The sequence below is a fragment of the Arvicola amphibius genome, chromosome 4 (assembly GCF_903992535.2).
Source record: "Arvicola amphibius chromosome 4, mArvAmp1.2, whole genome shotgun sequence".
In the NCBI taxonomy this organism is placed as follows: domain Eukaryota; kingdom Metazoa; phylum Chordata; class Mammalia; order Rodentia; family Cricetidae; genus Arvicola; species Arvicola amphibius.
The window spans coordinates 69,891,546-69,908,888 of record NC_052050.1 but is presented as its reverse complement, the minus strand read 5'-3'; the positions used below and the strand labels follow the sequence as shown (position 1 = coordinate 69,908,888).

At 42.6% G+C, this 17,343-nt stretch overlaps 1 protein-coding gene across 1 annotated transcript; it reads left to right on the top strand.

Moving 5' to 3' along the window:
• Positions 1-15,558: 15,558 nt before the first annotated feature.
• LOC119811497 (olfactory receptor 1361-like) lies at positions 15,559-16,482 on the top strand. The gene has a single exon (XM_038325423.1). The coding sequence runs from the start codon at positions 15,559-15,561 to the stop codon at positions 16,480-16,482; it is 924 nt and encodes a 307-aa protein (XP_038181351.1).
• The last annotated feature ends 861 nt before the right edge of the window (positions 16,483-17,343 follow it).

Sequence of the window (17,343 nt, the reverse complement as noted above, 5' to 3'; positions counted from 1 at the left end):
GTGTCCTCTGTGTCCTCACCATCAGCTGCTTCCAGACTCTGCCCTGCCTCTGACTGTAGCGATCTCCATCCTGGGGAATCTCACCACATTCTGTCTCTCCTTATATGTCTCTCTCCTCCACAAGGTGCCATTCATTCCTCCTCAGGTGTCAAATGAGCCTGTCACCCAACTCTCTCAGAATCACAGGAGATGGAAAATATCCTTTCTTCATGAAATAAAGCCTAATCAGTGATTTGGCATAGGATTTCCCTAGGGCCACTAAACTCTCCTCCTGGCCCCTTATGAACCCAGAGTGTAGTACCCACAGGTTCCTGGTGACTCTTGGAACAGACTACAAGACAATTATGGATTCAGAGTCCTAGGCCAGATGGTTATTATGTGGTTTAAATAAAAAATGTCCCTTATAATTCTCATATATGAACTCTTGATCCCCAGTTGATGGTGTTTTTTGTGGGGTTTAGGAAGTGTGGCCTTGCTGGAAGCAGTAGGGGTATGTGACACTTCTATATCGTTCTCTCTGCACCGTGCTTGTCTTTGAAGATGAGTTCTCAGCTTTCCTGTCCTGCAGCTGTCATGGTTCCCTGAAATGATGGACTCTTATCCCTCTGGATCCATTGGTCAAAATAAACTCTCTCTCTCTCTCTCTCTCTCTCTCTCTCTCTCCTGCCAGCTGTGTGGTCATGTGTTTATCACAGCAATGGTAAAGGAACTGCTGCAGTCGCTCTCCTGGGAGATTTCATTTCCCTCTGCAGGGCAGGAATTGTTAGAGTAGGCAAGGAGCTAAGGAACAGAGAGAGCAGGCAGATTCTCAAAGGGACAACTTCAAAAGTTAATATCATTTTCAAATATAATTGACGAAGTCCCAAAACATAACTGAGCTGTGGGCAGGCAACAGCAATATTATATTAGGTTCTGTCATTAGGCACATTTTGTTCTGATTACTAGAGTGTTCTGTTTCTTTTCCTTTCTTTCTTTATCTTCAGTAACTTCACACGTGATTATGGTGTGTTTGGTTCATATGCAACTTAAAAAAAGGGAAAGATAAGATTTCCATCTGGAATCCTCAAAATAACAAGTGAACAGCTGATCATAAACTGGCCCTAAGCCTGATGGGTAAACTGATGGCAGTAAATAAGATTACCTGTGATAGTATAGATTTAATGTAAAAGTTATAAAGTCAAGAAAAGCTAAAAAGGACAGACTTGCTGCTATTCATATGATTAGTTGTCCCCTAGGCACACATCTGGAGTTAGGGGCCACAAACATCAGCCTTGGTGTGAAGGCAATGGTAGTTATGCAGAATGGACTGCAGTTATTTCTTCACAGGGTGGAGGAAGGGGAGCCTTTTCTATACCCAAGGCTCAAGTCATTATGGGCAGAAACGCTTCATGTTATGACCCATAGGACTGGTTTTTTTAGTCTTTACTTGAAAATAAATTGTTTATTGCATTTTATGTATTTACTCTTGCCCCACCTGTCTCTATGTCTCTCTGTGTGTCTCTCTCTGTCTGTCTCTGACTCTGTCTCTCTGTCTCTGTCTCTCTCTATGTCTCTCTCTCTCTCTCTCTCTCTCTCTCTGTGTGTGTGTGTGTGTGTGTGTGTGTGTTTCTCTTCACCATCATGCATGTGGAAGTCAGAGGACAACTTGTGGGATTCAGTTCTCTCTTTCTGTGAGAAATAATTATTCTGGTGCATTTTCAGTATGGTGCTCATCAGGGAATCCCACCCAGCAGGGGGCACTGGGCTCCCATCTTCCCTAGCTAGCAGCTGGTGCCTGCTTGTCTGAGTGCTTTTGAGTTTACCCTAGGGTTGAAAAGTTGCAGTTAGAGCCAGGCGGTGGTGGCACACGCCTTTAATCCCAGCACTCAGGAGGCAGAGGCAGGCAGATCTCTGTGAGTTTGGGGCCAGCCTGGTCTACAAGAGCTAGTTCCAGGACAGGCTCTAAAAAAGCTGCAGAGAAACCCTGTCTCAAAAAACCAAAAAAAGAAAAAAGAAAAAAAAAAGAAAAGTTGCAGTTGACTATGTAACTGAACCCTGCTATCTGGAAAGAGAGGGGTGCATCTCAAGCCCAGGAGGATGGAGAGTTTGGGGACTAAGACTGTACCTCCCTGAAAATCTTAGCCAATGAGAAACACAGGGGATGGAAACATAGTCTGAAACATAAGAACCAGATTCTTGCCTCATTTTCTCAGGCTGATGCCTGCTTTGCAGGTTCATGATAGCTCACTTTACTGCTCTTTTCAAATGTTTTCTATTAATCTTATTTTATGTGTATGATGTTTTGCCATAAATATGTCTGTGCATTATCTCTGTACAATGTTCAATGAGCAAGGAGGCCAGAAGATGACATCAGATCCCCTGAGACTGGAGTCACAAACAATTGAGCACATGTGGGTGCTGAGAATCAGATCTGGGTCCTCTGTTAGAACCCCCAGTGCTCTTAATCACTCAGCCACTCCCCAGGCCCTTCAGGACTCTTACTATAAAGCGAGGATCATCATTTCTCACACTGTTGCCATGTGGGTGCAGGGGACTGAATTTGGCTCATCAGGCTTGGTAGCAATCACCTTGAACCACTGAGCCATCTCACTGGCCCTGGTTCTTTGGTCTTGTCCAGTTCTCCTGCCCTGCCTACTTTACTATATCACTGAACTCTCTTTGTTTTTCATGAAAGTTTCCTTGGCCTTCCTTCTGGTCTCTTTGGGTAGGTTCTCCAGGGAAAAGCCTTGAATCTTAGGCAATCTTATCCAAGAACTAGGAACTTTTGAGCCTTCCAGTGTGTTTCCCCTACTGGTCTTTCTTTGTCAATAGAATCTACTCAAGTTAAGAGCCTATCAGCTTTAGGGGGAGACGTTATACTTTTCCCTTTATATTAAAACAAACAGGTGACTGATGGGTCCTGAGTCAACTCCAATAGAAATGGTGACTGGGCCACAAGTAGCCTCCTTCTGTTTGTCAGCCTTGGCCCTTGAGTGTTTGTGACCTACAGACCTTGGTAATACTGTTCTGAGCCATGAGAACTAGAGGCTTGTCTTGACAAACTGTTTTTAAAAGATTTATTCTTCTGGGTTTGGTGGAAGATGCCTATAATCACCCTGTGAGTGCGAGGCCAGCTATGTTAACATAATGGGACCCTGTTTCAAAAATGAAATCAAAATTATATTTGTTTTGCATGTATGAATGTATGACTTTATCTCAAGGCAATAAACTGGAGATTGATAGAGAAAGGCAGCAGACATTCTGCTCTGGCTTCCACATGTGCACATGTAAGAACACACACCCAAATACATGTATGTGTATGTAACATACATACCCACACAAGACAGGCATACTACATACCACACAGCTCATGTACTATGATTTTTGATCAAAACAAAATCAAACAAGAAAAATACCAATAACTTAACTAGAATGTAATCCCAAGTATTACCAGGGATTCCCAAATGACCCCAAGAGAGATGCCAGAGGTCCCACCTATGAAATGACATCCACATTGTTTCTGAAAATGCTGACAGGACCAAACTTACAATAAAAATCTCTGTGTCCAATGACTACAACAAAGGCAAGAGCAGGGGCAGGCACAGTAGAGATCACTACCACCTACTTCTGTGCACGGCTTTCTTGCCTCTAACTTGAAAAGGAGAGCCAGACATACAAAAGGAATGCCACTGGATTTCCCAAAGGATTCTGAGACCTCACACAAACCTCTGGATGCTCAGTGAAGAAATCTGGGGATGCATAGAGTCTTTTTAATTAGCTTAGTTCTCTTTATAGTCAGTTTTCTCCTTGAAACAAAGAAGGTTGCCATGAAACTGAAGCATTTATCTAATTAATATTCTTTATCAATAAATATTGGGAGTCAGATATCAGAGTAAGAACCTGAATGATCAAAGGAGTGACTGAGAAGCCACCAGTGACCTCCTCTCCTTCTGTTCTGCAATCCAAAAGGACTGAGATCCTCTCTCAGCCCCACCTTACTACTTCCTGTCTCCCATCTCCTCAGTCCTCCAAGACCTCTATGTTTTATTTTGGTCAGCTAGTGACTGTCATATGCCTGCTCTCCCAAAACCATGGACTTTTACAGGACTTTAGAGCTGATTCCCCCTTCCCTAATCTCTCTCTAATCTAATCTAATACTCTGATGAGGAGTATCTAGTTTACCTGCCGGTGAGAAAATGGCAAGTTTTTCTCTGTCCCAGGTTAAAGCAGCTCAGAATGCATCCTTTGCAGATCCTTTTCTTCCCTTTTTTTCCTGCCCTGTAGGTCTTTTCCTGTTCAGCATGGGCACTGGTCTGGACTGATGTCACTCAGCGATGCATATTGGAAGATGCAGAAGTGTAAGCAAACCTATTATTATAGGCAGAGTACATGGTGCATAAGAAATATTTTTAAAGAAACAGTGTCAAACTAAATCAAATAGTTAGAATATTACTTTAAGATACGTTACATTTGTTTATGTTGTGGAACATTCGTTTAATGATGCAAAGATATATTGCATTCTTTTATGCTACATTTGTTTAACTCTGTGAAGCTGTGATACTTTTCCTGTCGAAAACACCTGATTGGCCTAATAAAGAACTGAACGGCCAATAGCAATGTAGGGGTAAGAATAGGTGCGGCTGGTAGGCAGAGAGACTAAATAGGAGGAGAAGTGTGGGTGGAGAAGGAGGAGCAAAGGAAGGAGATGAAGAGAAGGACTCCAGGGGTCAGCCTTCAGATTACACAGCCAGCCTTGGAGTAAGGATGAAAGTGAGATATACAGAAGTAAAAAGAGGATGAATCCAAGAGACATAACGTATAGGTGATAATTTAAGTTAAAAAAGTTGGCTAGAAACAACCTAAGCTAAGGTGGGGCATTCATAAGTAATAATAAACCTCTGTGTGCATATTTATTTGGTAGCAGGGTCCCCCCAAAAGATTAAAAGAACAAAAAAATAAAAAAGCTAACTACAATCAAATTTAGAAATGATCCAGCAAGTTATGACTATTTTCAGTTAAGAAATGGCTATCAATAGCCATCATATTCATGGGCAATGACCATTTGCAAGACAGAACCTGTAAGGAGATCACACTTATGATAAGAACGCACTGTGTGAGACACACAAGAAAACAGTTAACAGTTAATATGAGCCGCTTAAGGACACTGCAAAGCACAGAGACAGAACTGCACAATGGGATGCGTCGTCCTAATAAACAGCCGATTCCAGCATTCCAGAGAAGAGGCTTTCTGTTTGTCTCTAACTGAAAAGCAGTAAATGACAATAGAAATACAAGACAATTTTATCAGGCTATTTGGGTTAGCACAAGAGTTACACAGAAAGAGATGTGTTTCTATTTACATATAAATCCTCATTATAAACTCCTGTAGTCAAAGCAGAGATGAGTCCAAACATCCCACAGACTAGAACACAAAGTACAGATCCAAACACCAGTGAACTGTGATGGACGGGAACATTTTGGTGTCAACCCAGGTGTCAATTGCGAAGCAAAGAGCCTATGATGAGTACCTATTTCAGAGCTCCAGAGCCTACTCACAGTAAGACAACAACCTGGGACTTTCTGATGAAGTAAAGACTGGAGCTCTTTGAAGGGAAAGCTCGACACGCATGAAGCAGTGTCCCTATTTGTAAGTGTGGAGAGCAGTCCACTTCCTGAAACAGCTGGTCATAGAGGGGGCCCGGGACCTTTCTCTTCCAAAATTAGTGTGTGGATGTTGTGGAATATTAGTATGAGATGTAGTACATCTTAAACTGTGGAATATTTGTTTAAAGCTGTGAACATGTGTTGCATTCTTTTATGTAGCCTTTGTTTAAGTCTGTAAAGCAGTGCTACTTTGTCTGCCTAAAATACCTGATTGGTCTAATGAAGAGCTGAAATGCCAATAGCAAGGCAGGAGAGAGCAACAGGCAGGGCTGCCAGGCAGAGAGAATAGATAACAGTAGAGATCTAGGCTCCAGCGGAAAGCAAGTGGCAAGACAAGGAGAGGAGCAAGTCAAGGTCAGTCACTCAGCTACAGAGCCAAGGGTAAGAAGGAAACTAAGATGTATAGAATTAAGAAAGGTAAAAAGCTCAGGTGCAAAACATAGTTAAAGAGAAACAGAATAATTTAAGCTAGAAAACCTGGGTAGAAACAAGCCAAGCTAAGGTCAGGCATTGATAAGTAAGAATAAATCTCTCTGTATTTATTTGGGAGATGGGTGGTGAACACCCAAAGAATAAAAAACAAGAACAAACAAGCACACCCAACTACAAGTGTGTGTTTTGATTGCTCTGGAAGACCCTGAGAGAAGAGTGGGGATGTTACCCTCACTGGAACCAAGAGTGTAGTGATGAGCTGCGGGCTGCATTCCCGCCGCCCTGCTCCTGGACGCCTGGCTAGCTTATGCCCCAAAATAACAAACACACAACTGTATTCATTTAAACACTGCCTGGCCCATTAGTTTCAGCCTCTTATTAGCTAATTCTCACATACCTTGCTTTAACCCATATCTAATAATCTATGTAGCACCAGTGAGGTGGTGGCTTACCGGTAAGATTTTAGTGTACATCCATCTTGGGCCAGAGCTTCATCGCATCTGACTCACTTCCTTTCTTCCCAGCATTCTGTTCTGTCTACTCCACCCACCTATGTTCTAACCTATCAGGCCAAGCAGTTTTCTTTATTAATTGACCAATGAAATCAACAGATTGACAAGAGTGACAAGGTCTTATCAGAACAAGAGAGGATTATCAGTTTTCTGTCCTGTTCCAGTGTTTGAAGCCAAGCACATAAGGAAGTCAAAGGGAGGATGTTTCGCCACAGAAAGGGCTTTTTAATCAATCAATCAATTGATCGATTAATCAAACCCCAAACCTTGCAGCAAACATTTTATTTAAGAAGAAAAAAATAAATCTTCTCTCCTCTAACCCTGGGACAAGGTTAGAGGTAGGTTCTAATAACCCCAATTCAGCATTTTGCTCGTGTCCTGTTTTATTGTGCAAGAAGAAAAAGATGCAGAGATTGAAATTGAAAACAAGATCATCAATAGCATTTGCTAGCTATAGAAAAGACCAAGGGACATGTCACAACCCTACCCAAACCTAACAAGCAAACAAAAACATAAAACCCACTAAAAATATGGTCAGATCTCAGGTTTTAAAGGTCGTAGTGTGTGATGTCAGTCCTCAAAACTAAATTGTTTTTCTGTATGGCTAACTGTGATGCCTATTAGCATAATCAAAGAGCATGCTGCCTTCCAGGCTCCCTCAGTATCACAAGGACCTGTCACACATGTCCATACTGGCATCTTACCCTGTCACCTTCTCCTCTACCTAAACTCCCTCCAGCTCAGACTCCCCTCCCCCAGCTGCTCTTCCTCCTTACAACTCAGCTCTCCTCACATCCTCACTCTTGCTGCTCTGGTCTTCTCTCTGTGCTCCTTGTTCTCTGGTCATTTTCTCTTCTCTCACAGGTAGCCCTGGCCACATTCAGTCTCCTTTCTCTGTCTGCTCTGACCTCTTCCAGGTCCTCTGGTTGTTCTATACCTCAGATCAATAGAAAGCTTCCCTTCCTTTAGCCACACCACAGAGGGGTGATGTTTGCCCTTCCTTACTGCTGCTCCCCTCTGTACAGAGTGAGATCTTTAACTCCAGCTCTTGGAAGTCTGAGAAAAGGATGGGATTTTAAGGTCATCATGGGGTATGTGGTGAGACCCTGCCACAAAGAGGAAAGAAAGGAATAATAAAAAATATATGCAATGTCTTTATGTCATTTTTAAAGAATTACATTTCTGTATGTGTTTGTGTGTGCATGTGTGTATGTGTGCGAGTGTGCACATGTGTGTTTGTGTATGTTCATGTGTTCCATGATTGCATGAGAAGATCAGAGGGCAACTATCAGGAGTCAGTTTTCTCCTCTGACCGTGTATGCTCTGGGGATCAAACAGACTTGGTGACAATGGCTTAACCTATTAAGCATTCGTGCTTGCCCTACAAGTCCTTTTGATTCTTTCTAGAAGATGAAGGGAGAAAAAGAAGCATCAAATGATGAGAGATCCATGATGTTGAACGTTCAGAAGACTCAGTGTCAGTAGAAAATACATTACTTTTAAAACAGCAAATGGATTTACTGCTGCCAAATCAAATACCTTAAAATTTCTTCTTGTACATGGATGAGCTTAGGCTAACAATTATAGGATTGGGGACTGAAAAGAACAGCAAAGTCATTTGGAGAAAGAGCAGTTGAAATACATGACAGATAACGATTAGTATTGGGCCCCTTACTGATTGTAACGAGATCTTTTTGTAAAAACCACTCTTCAAGCTGGGTGTTGGTGGCACATGTCTTAATCCCAGCACTTCGGAGGCAGAGACAGGCAGATCTTTGTGAGTCTAAGCCCAGCGTGGACTATAAGGGCTAGTTCTCCAACACACAGGGATGTTACACAGAGAAACCCTGTCTCGAAAAACAAACAAACAAACAAACAAACAAAAAACAACCATTTATCAACTTGAGAAGACCTTTGATTTGGGTTTTTGGGGATTTTTTACCCTAATTAATATTTTTAGAATTTTGTCAATTGTTTTTTCTACATCATTCATACGATTGTTTTAGAAGTCATTATAATTGGGCTTGGTAACTGATTCATACTTGATATAGGGTTCTAATTTTCTTATTAGATAATACCAATGATGATGATATTAATTGATTTGTGGCCTGATTGCTTTTGAAATTTTTTTCTTTTTTTTTCCCCATGTTTTAGATTTTTTTTTATTTTTCTCATGGTTTATTTTTTTTATATTTAAAAATTTCCATCTCCTTTCCTCCTCCTCCCCCTCCCTCCCCTCCTCCTCCCCCTTCCCTCCCCTCCTTCTCCCCCTTCCCTCCCCTCCCCTCCACCCATACCTCCCCTCCCTCCCTCTCAAGGCCAAGGAGCCATCAGGGTTCCCCACTCTCTGCTAAGACCAAGGTCCTCCCAACTCCCCCCAGGTCCAGGAAGGTGATCGACCAAGCTGAGAAGGCTCCCACAGAGCCCGTCCATGAAGAACAATCAGAGCCCAGAGCCATTGTCCTTTGCTTCTCAGTCAGCCCCCGCTGTTGGCCACACTCAGAGAGACGGGTTTGGTCGCATGATCCATCAGTCCCATTCCAACTGGAGTTGGTGATCTCCCATTAGTTCTGTCCCACCGTCTCCATGAGTGAACGCACCCCTCTCGTTCCTGACTTTCTCCCTCATGTTCTCGCAACTTCTGCTCCTCATCGGGACCTTGGGAGCTCAGACCAGTGCTCCAATGTGGGGCTCAGTCACCTTCCCCATCTGTCGCCAGCTGGAGGTTCCCTCACGGTCCTGACTTTCTTTCTCATGTTCTCTCTCCTTCTGCTCCTCATCAGGACCTTGGGAGCTCAGTCCGGTGCTCCAATGTGGGGCTCTGTCATTTTCTTCATCTATCGTCAGGTGGAGGTTCTATGGTGATATGCAAGAAATTCATCAGTATGGCTATAGGAACTGGCCTTTTGAGGCTCCCTCTCCTCAGCTGCCCAAGGAACTAACTGGGGGCGTCTCCCTGGAAACCTGGGAACCCCTCTAGGGTCAAGTCTCTTGACAACCCTCAGGTAGCTCCTTAAATTAAGATATATGCTTCCCTGCTCTCATATCCACCCTTCCTATATCCCAAGCACCCCATTCCTCCGAGCTCCCCCCGCTCTCCCCTTCACACTTTTCTCTCCCCATCTTCCCTTGGCCCAGTCTTGCCCAACCCTCAAGTTCCCAATTTTGCCTGGCGATCGTGTCTACTTCCAATATCCAGGAGGATTACTATATCTTTTTTTGGGAGTTCACCTTCTTATTATCTTCTCAAGGATCCCAAATTTATAGGCTCGATGTCCTTTAATTATGGCTAGAAACCGAATATGAGTGAGTACATCCCATGTTCATCTTTATGGGTCTGGGTTACCTCACTCAGAATAGTGTTTTCTATTTCCATCCATTTGCCTGCAAAATTCAAGATGTCATTGTTTTTTACCGCTGAGTAGTATTCTAGCATGTATATATTCCACAGTTTCTTCATCCATTCTTCCACTGAAGGGCATCTAGGCTGTCTCCAGGATCTGGCTATTACAAATAATGCTGCTATGAACATAGATGAGCATATGCTTTTGTTGTATGATTGGGCATCTCTTGGGTAGATTCCCAATAGTGGAATTGCTGGGTCCTGGGGTAGGTTGATCCCGAATTTCCTGAGAAACCGCCACACTGCTTTCCAAAGTGGTTGCACAAGTTTGCATTCCCACCAGCAATGGATGAGTGTGCCCCTTACCCCACAACCTCTCCAGCAAAGGTTATTATTGGTGTTTTGGATTTTAGCCAATCTGACAGGTGTAAGATGATATCTCAAAGTTGTTTTGATTTGCATTTCCCTGATAGCTAGGGAGGTTGAGCATGACCTTAAGTGTCTTTTGGCCATTCGAACTTCTTCTGTTGAGAATTCTCTGTTCAGTTCAGCGCCCCATTTTTTAATTGGGTTAATTGGCATTTTACCGTCTAGTCTCTTGAGTTCCTTATATATTTTAGAGATCAGACCTTTGTCAGTTGCAGGGTTGGTGAAGATCTTTTCCCAGTCAGTAGGCTGCCTTTGTGTTTTAATTGATTTTATTGAGTTATACATTTTTCTGTGTTCTCCTCCCTTCCTTTCCCCTCCCCTTAAGACTTCTCCCACAGTCCCCAGTTTACTCAGGAGATCTTGTCTTTTTCAACCTCACATGTAGATTAGATCCATGTATGTCTCTCTTAGCATCCTCATTATAGGTTCTGTGGGATTGCGAATTGTAGGCTAGTTTTCATTGCTTTATGTCTATAAACCACTTAAGAGTGAGTACATATGATATTTGTCTTTCTGGGTCTGAGTCACCTCACTCAAAATGATGTTTTCTAGTTCTATCCATTTGCCTGAAAATCTCAAGATGTCATTATTTTTTCTGCTGTGTAGTACTCCACTGTGTAAATGTACCACATTTTCCTTATCCATTCTTCAGTCAAGGGGCATTTAGTTTTTTTCCAGGTTCTGGCTATGACAAGCAAAGATGCTGTGCACAAAGTTGAGCACATGTTCTTGTGGCACAATTGAGCATCCTTTGGATATATACCCCAAAGAGGTATTGCTGGGTCTTGAGAAAGTTTGTTTCATAATTTTCTGAGAAATTTCCATAGTGATATCCAAAGGGGCTGTACCAGTTTGCATTCCCACCAGCAATGCAGGAGTGTTCCCTTTACCCCACAACCTCTCCAGCATAAGTTGTCATCAGTGTTTTTGATCTTAACCATTCTTTCTGGTATAAGATGGAATCTCAGAGTTGTTTTGATTTGCATTTCTCTGATGGCTAAGGATGTCAAACATTTCCTTAGGTGTCTTTCAGCCATTTTAGATTCCTCTGTTGAGAGTTCTCTGTTTAGGTCTGTACCCCATTTTTTATTGGATTATTTGTTCTTTTGATGACCAATTTCTTGAGTTCTTTGTATATTTTGGAGATCAGCCCTCTGTCCAATGTGAGGTTGGTGAAGATCTTTTCCCATTCTGCAGACTGCTGTTTTGTCTTCTTGACTGTGTTTTTTGCTTTACAGAAGCTTCTCAGTTTGAGGACGTCCCATTTATTAATAGTTTCTCTCAGTGTCTGTGCTACTGGAGTTATATTTAGGAAGTGGTCTCCTGTGCCAATGCATTCAAGTTCCCACTTTCTCTTCTATGAGGATCAGTGTAGCTGTCTTTATGTTGAGGTCTTTGATCCATTTGGACTTGAGTTTTGTGCATGGTGATAGATATGGGTTTATATGTTGATATCCAGTTATGCCAGCATCATTTGTTGACTATACTTTCTTTTTTTCCATTTCATATTTTGCCTCTTTGTCAAAAATCAGGGGTTCATAGATGTATGAGCTGATATCTGGGTCTTTGATTTGGTTCCATTGGTCCTTCTGTCTGTTCTTATGCCAATACCAGAGTGTTTTCAGTACTGTGGCTCTATAGTAGAGTTTGAAGTCAGGGATTGTGATGCCTCCAGAAGTTCCTTTATTGTACAGGATTGTTTTGGCTATCCTGGGTTTTTTGCCCTTCCATATGAAGTACTGTTCTTTCGAGGTCTGTGAAGAATTTTGCTGGGATTTTGATGGGCATTGCATTGAATCTGTAGATTGCTTTTGGTAAAATTGTTGTGGCCTTATTTCTAGTAATGTATTCACTAGGTTTTGGTATCAAGTTGATACTGACTTTAACCTCTTCTGTAACTTGTTAAAATTTTATATTGTATTGCTGCTTGATACATAATATTTATTTATTGTGATATTTATATATTACATATATTTGTAAGAACCATATTATCAGACATGATTAAATATGAATAATTAACTAAGGATAGATCTCTAGTAGTGAGCACTTGTGAAAAAACTGACTTTCTGAGGATTCTAATCTTCGTTGCCCAGGCAGAATACAGACTGTGAACACTTCATCTGTGTCTCTAATTAGAACCTCTGAGAAATCCACCCTAGGGGAGCACACACTTGGCTCCATCTTCACGGCAGCACCACCTCCAGGGATGGAGCATCAATTTATTCACTCTCAACCATCCAAGCTTGACCAGAGAGAGCCACATGCCTCATTCTAGACGTCTCTTCTAGGGACAAAGGGCCTCCCCTTCTCAGCTTCAAGTGTGGATTTATCAAAACCCAGCCTCAACAATGGCACCAGCAGAGACAGAACTTTGCTGAAGACATCTGATAACACCCAAGAGCACCCAGGTAAGGAGGGTGAGAAAGCAGCAGAGGGCACCCCCACAGCAGGCAGACTCCCATGGCCATGAGCCCATGGGATGACTTATAGAGAAAGAACTTCATTCAATCCTTCTGCATCTGACCAAGTTCAAAGGAGGAAAAGTGTCTCACTCCTCCATGTTCATGCCTTGTTGCTACACGATGTTCTCTGCACTAGGAACAGTGGAAGCCGCAATGTGGGTAGAGGGAGCACAAGAACAGAATGGAGGTTAGCTGTTTAGAAGCATAACTGCAAGGTATTAAACAGCCTGGTTAGAAGGAGCTAGAGATAGGTAGGTAGGTAGGTAGGTAGGTAGGTAGATATAGATAGATAGATAGATAGATAGATAGATAGATAGATAGATAGATAGAAAGATAGATAGATAGACAGACAGACAGACAGATAGATAGAGACATAGAGACACATGCACAAAGAGTGACAGAAACAGGGAGAGACAGAAACAGAGACAGAATGTCATTATTTTATCCTGATCCTCTTCTTTGTTCTGTGCATGTCCCCTGGAGTGTGTGGTTGTATAATGAAGGTGTCTCAGACGGTGGCTGCTTGGATGTTACTGAAACTGGGCAGTGGAGTGTTGACTGCTGCTGGAGTCCAGAGACAAAGGTTCAGGGTCTCAAACCCCCAGTGATGCAGATGGCATTTGAATACACTCCACACTCCTCGACTCACAGAAATTATTCAGCAAAACAGAAACATATATATCAGAAGTATAGTTGTGGCAACTGCATTCTGTTTCCATAAGGAATCTTAAGGGAAAGTAGAATTAAATCCAAAAGCTGGAGTTGAAGAACCAATCAAAGAAAGAGGCATCTGTGCATGACCTACCATGATACACTGGGGTCCTCTGGAAGCTGTACACCTATGGCTCAACCCATGATATGTTAGTATTATTCCCAGCAACATCTACTATCTCTTAATGCACAATCAAGAAAATATGGAGTAACTGCTTCTTAATGCTTCTGAGTGAGCCTTAGCTGTGGTCTTGCCCCACTGGAGCAAGTTGCCTTTCCATCCCATTGAGCCTCATTTTCTATTTCTTTGATGGGAAACTACCTTCCTTCAGGAACTTTAGCATCTATAGGAAAAAGACTCTTTTGTTGGTCCTTATGAACTATTGATCATTCTGTCTCTCATCTCTCTGCTTCTATAATCCATTACACAGGGACCCATTAGAAGCTTATTCTAGCTTTATAAATTTTATTGTGTGTGTCTATGTGTGTGTCCATGTATGTTTGGGAGTGTAGCTGTATATGTGTCACAGCACCCATACAGAGTTCTGCTTCTCATTTCACCATAATAGGACTGGGATAGCAGGCGTGCTCTATGGTGTGGAGTTTTAGGTGGGTTCTGGGGACTTGAACTCAGGTCTCCACACTTACATGGCACGTGCTTTACCCACTGAGCCATCTCCCCAGCTCTCATTCTAGCTCTTTGCTGCTGCTGTTGTTACACTGGTCTACACCCATGGCAACGCTCCAGGAGTTACCTTGGACTCCCATCTCAGCGCTGTGCTAGCTCCACTCTCACAGCCGCAGTCAGCTCGCTGTCTGGACCACACGAGCATCCTGTAACCAATGCCATCAATTTCCGTGTCATGTGCTGTCCTAGCAGCCAGGCCATTTCTCCTGACACTGTCTCCTCTCCTCCCCTTCCCCAGCCAGGCCTCTGATCACCCCAGGGTGACTCTCCTCCCTCCTCAGCTGTAATTGCTTTGCATCCCTCCATGGGCATTGCAGTCCAGATGTTTTCCTGACCTCCTGACCATGGAGATGTCTGAGCCTGGGGATTGTCTTTGAGATGCACGTGAATCTGCATTTTATTCGCCTGTAAATCCCTTTTCCTCCAGTAGAAAAACAATGCACTTAGACTCTGTTTGTTCCCCTTTTGTGGGTTTAGAAAGGGAGGAACACTGCACACAGGGGTTTTGCCAGTGGCTCAGGTGAGCGGTCAAACAGCTGTGTGATGTGGTGAAAACCTCTTAGTAGCAGACAGAAAGTGAAGGGTCAACCGCCAGGCAGGTCTGTCAAAGTCTATTGGTCTTCCCAATTGACAGGAAATAGAAAAGTCAAAGCACAAAGACCAGGTTTATAATCGATGATGCTTTGTAGTGACTTTTCATTTGATTAAAATTTAATAAATGATAGTGAATATAACATAAATATTGCTGGGGTCTTGGAACCTGCCTATAGTCCCAGCCGGCTGGATGTTAAGGCAGGAAGATTATTTAAATCTGGAAATTCCTGATCAGACAAAAGGAAATGTAAGAAAAAGCGTGTGCCTGTCTGTGCTACATGATATCTATGTGTGTATTTGTATATGTATGTGTGTGTTGTACATGCCGTTGTGTTCATCCACCTGAGTGTGGTTGTGTTTGTGTGTGCGAGCATGCATGCCCATGTGTGTGTATTGTAACACAGAGAACAATACTATTAGTTTGTTTTGAACTCTCACCGCTATTCATCAGCAATTTTTGATAAAGCACCTAGCTGCCCAGTCCTCAGGTTCTTCATGTGATCAGTTAAATGTAGTAGCCAATTCCTAGCCAGAATTAACTAGCAAACAAGAGAATCAATAAACTCATGGTCATTAGAATTCAGTCCTTTCAAAATGTACCGAAATTGTTATAAAATTTTTTAAAGGGATTTTACTAGCAGTTACTTCTCACTAATGAGTAAACTTTTCCAAACTGCATCAATGTTTTCTCCAAGTGTTGGTCAATGATTTCTCTATACACATCTCAGTTTCTTCTCCAGAGACATGGATGGTGACAATCACACAACAGTCACAGAATTCCTCCTCTTGGGACTCTCTGAAGAGTCAGAACAAGAAGACATTGTCTTTGGGCTGTTCTTGGGGATGTACATGGTCACCATCTCTGGGAACCTTCTCATCATCCTGGCCATCAGCTGTGACCCTCATCTCCACAAACCCATGTACTTCTTCTTGGCCAACCTCTCCAGTGTTGACATCTGCTTTTCCTCAGTCACCATCCCCAAGGCACTGGTGAACCACATGGTGGGAAGCAAGTCCATCTCTTACATGGAGTGCATGGCCCAGATCTATTTTTTCTTAGCATTTGGCACCACAGACAACTTCCTCCTGAGTGTGATGGCCTATGACCGCTATGTGGCCATTTGTCACCCACTCCACTACACCCTGATGATGAGGCCCAGACTCTGTGTCCTCCTGGTGGCCATATCATGGGTCATCACACACCTGCATGCTCTCTTGCACATTCTCCTCATGGTTCGACTCACCTTCTGTTCCCACAATGCAGTGCCCCACTTCTTCTGTGATCCCTACCTTGTCATGAAACTCTCTTGTTCTTATACCTTTATCAATGATGTCACAGCCTTTGCCGAGGGTGGAATGATATTTATGACACCTTTTGTATGCATTGCTGTTTCCTATGCCTACATCTGCTCTAAGGTCTTGAAGATGCCCTCTGCTCAGGGGATAAGAAAAGCCATGTCCACTTGTGGTTCCCACCTCACTGTGGTTTGCCTTTTCTATGGGGCGATCCTAGGAGTTTATATGCACCCTTCTTCCTCCTACTCACTACAGGATGCAGTGGCCTCTGTCATCTTCACAGTGGTGACTCCTATGGTCAACCCCTTCATCTACAGCCTGAGGAATCGTGACATCAAAGGAGCCCTAAGGAAGATAATTCTCAGGTGTTAGGAATTTCAAATTCTAGAGCTAAGATGATTCCTAGATGTCATGTATTTTTTTCCTCTTTAAAGAGATCCAGATGTGTCCAGTGCTCAGCATGACCATGTCAGGGATTCTTGATAGATGTTTGTAATCATGCTTTTGATTGGGACGCTGACTAATGCTCCCTACCACACACTGAACTTTACCTCTTCAAAGGGATTATTCTAAGATACTCATTTCCCAATTTTTTTGAGAAACTACCATACCAATTTCCAAAGCAACTGTACAAGTTTGCACTCCCACCAGCAATGGAGGAGTGTTCCCATTATCTTACATTCCCTCCAGCATAAGCTGTCATTAGTGTTTTCAAGTTTAGCTATTCTGACAGGTGTAAGATGGTATCTCAGAGTTGTTTTGATTTGCATTTCCTTGATGCTTAAGCATGTTGAGCAATTCTTAAAGTGCCTTTTGGTTATGTGAGATTCCTCTGTTGAGAATTTTCTGTTTAGATCTGTACCCCATTTTTAATTGGATTCTTTGGTATTTTGATATCTAGTTTCTTGAGTTCTTTGTATATTTTAAAAGATCAGTCCTCTGTCAGATGTGGGGTTGGTGAAGATCTTTTCCCATTCGGTAGGTTGATGTTTTGTCTTATTGATCCTGTCCTTTGCCTTCCAGAAGCTTCTCACTTTCAGGAGGTCCCATTTATTAATTTTTAATCTCAGTATCTGTACTAATTGTATTTATGAAGTGGTCTACTGTGCAAATGTGTTCAAGGTTACTTCCCATTTTCTCTTCTATAAGGTTTAGTGTAACTGGTATTATGTTGGGCTGGAGAGATGGCTCAGCCTTTGCAGGCTAGGCTCACAACCAAAAACACAGTGCATT

Excerpts from the sequence above, each read along its gene's own strand:
- LOC119811497 (XM_038325423.1), top strand. The coding sequence starts at position 15,559 with ATGGATGGTGACAATCACACAACAGTCACAGAATTCCTCCTCTTGGGA.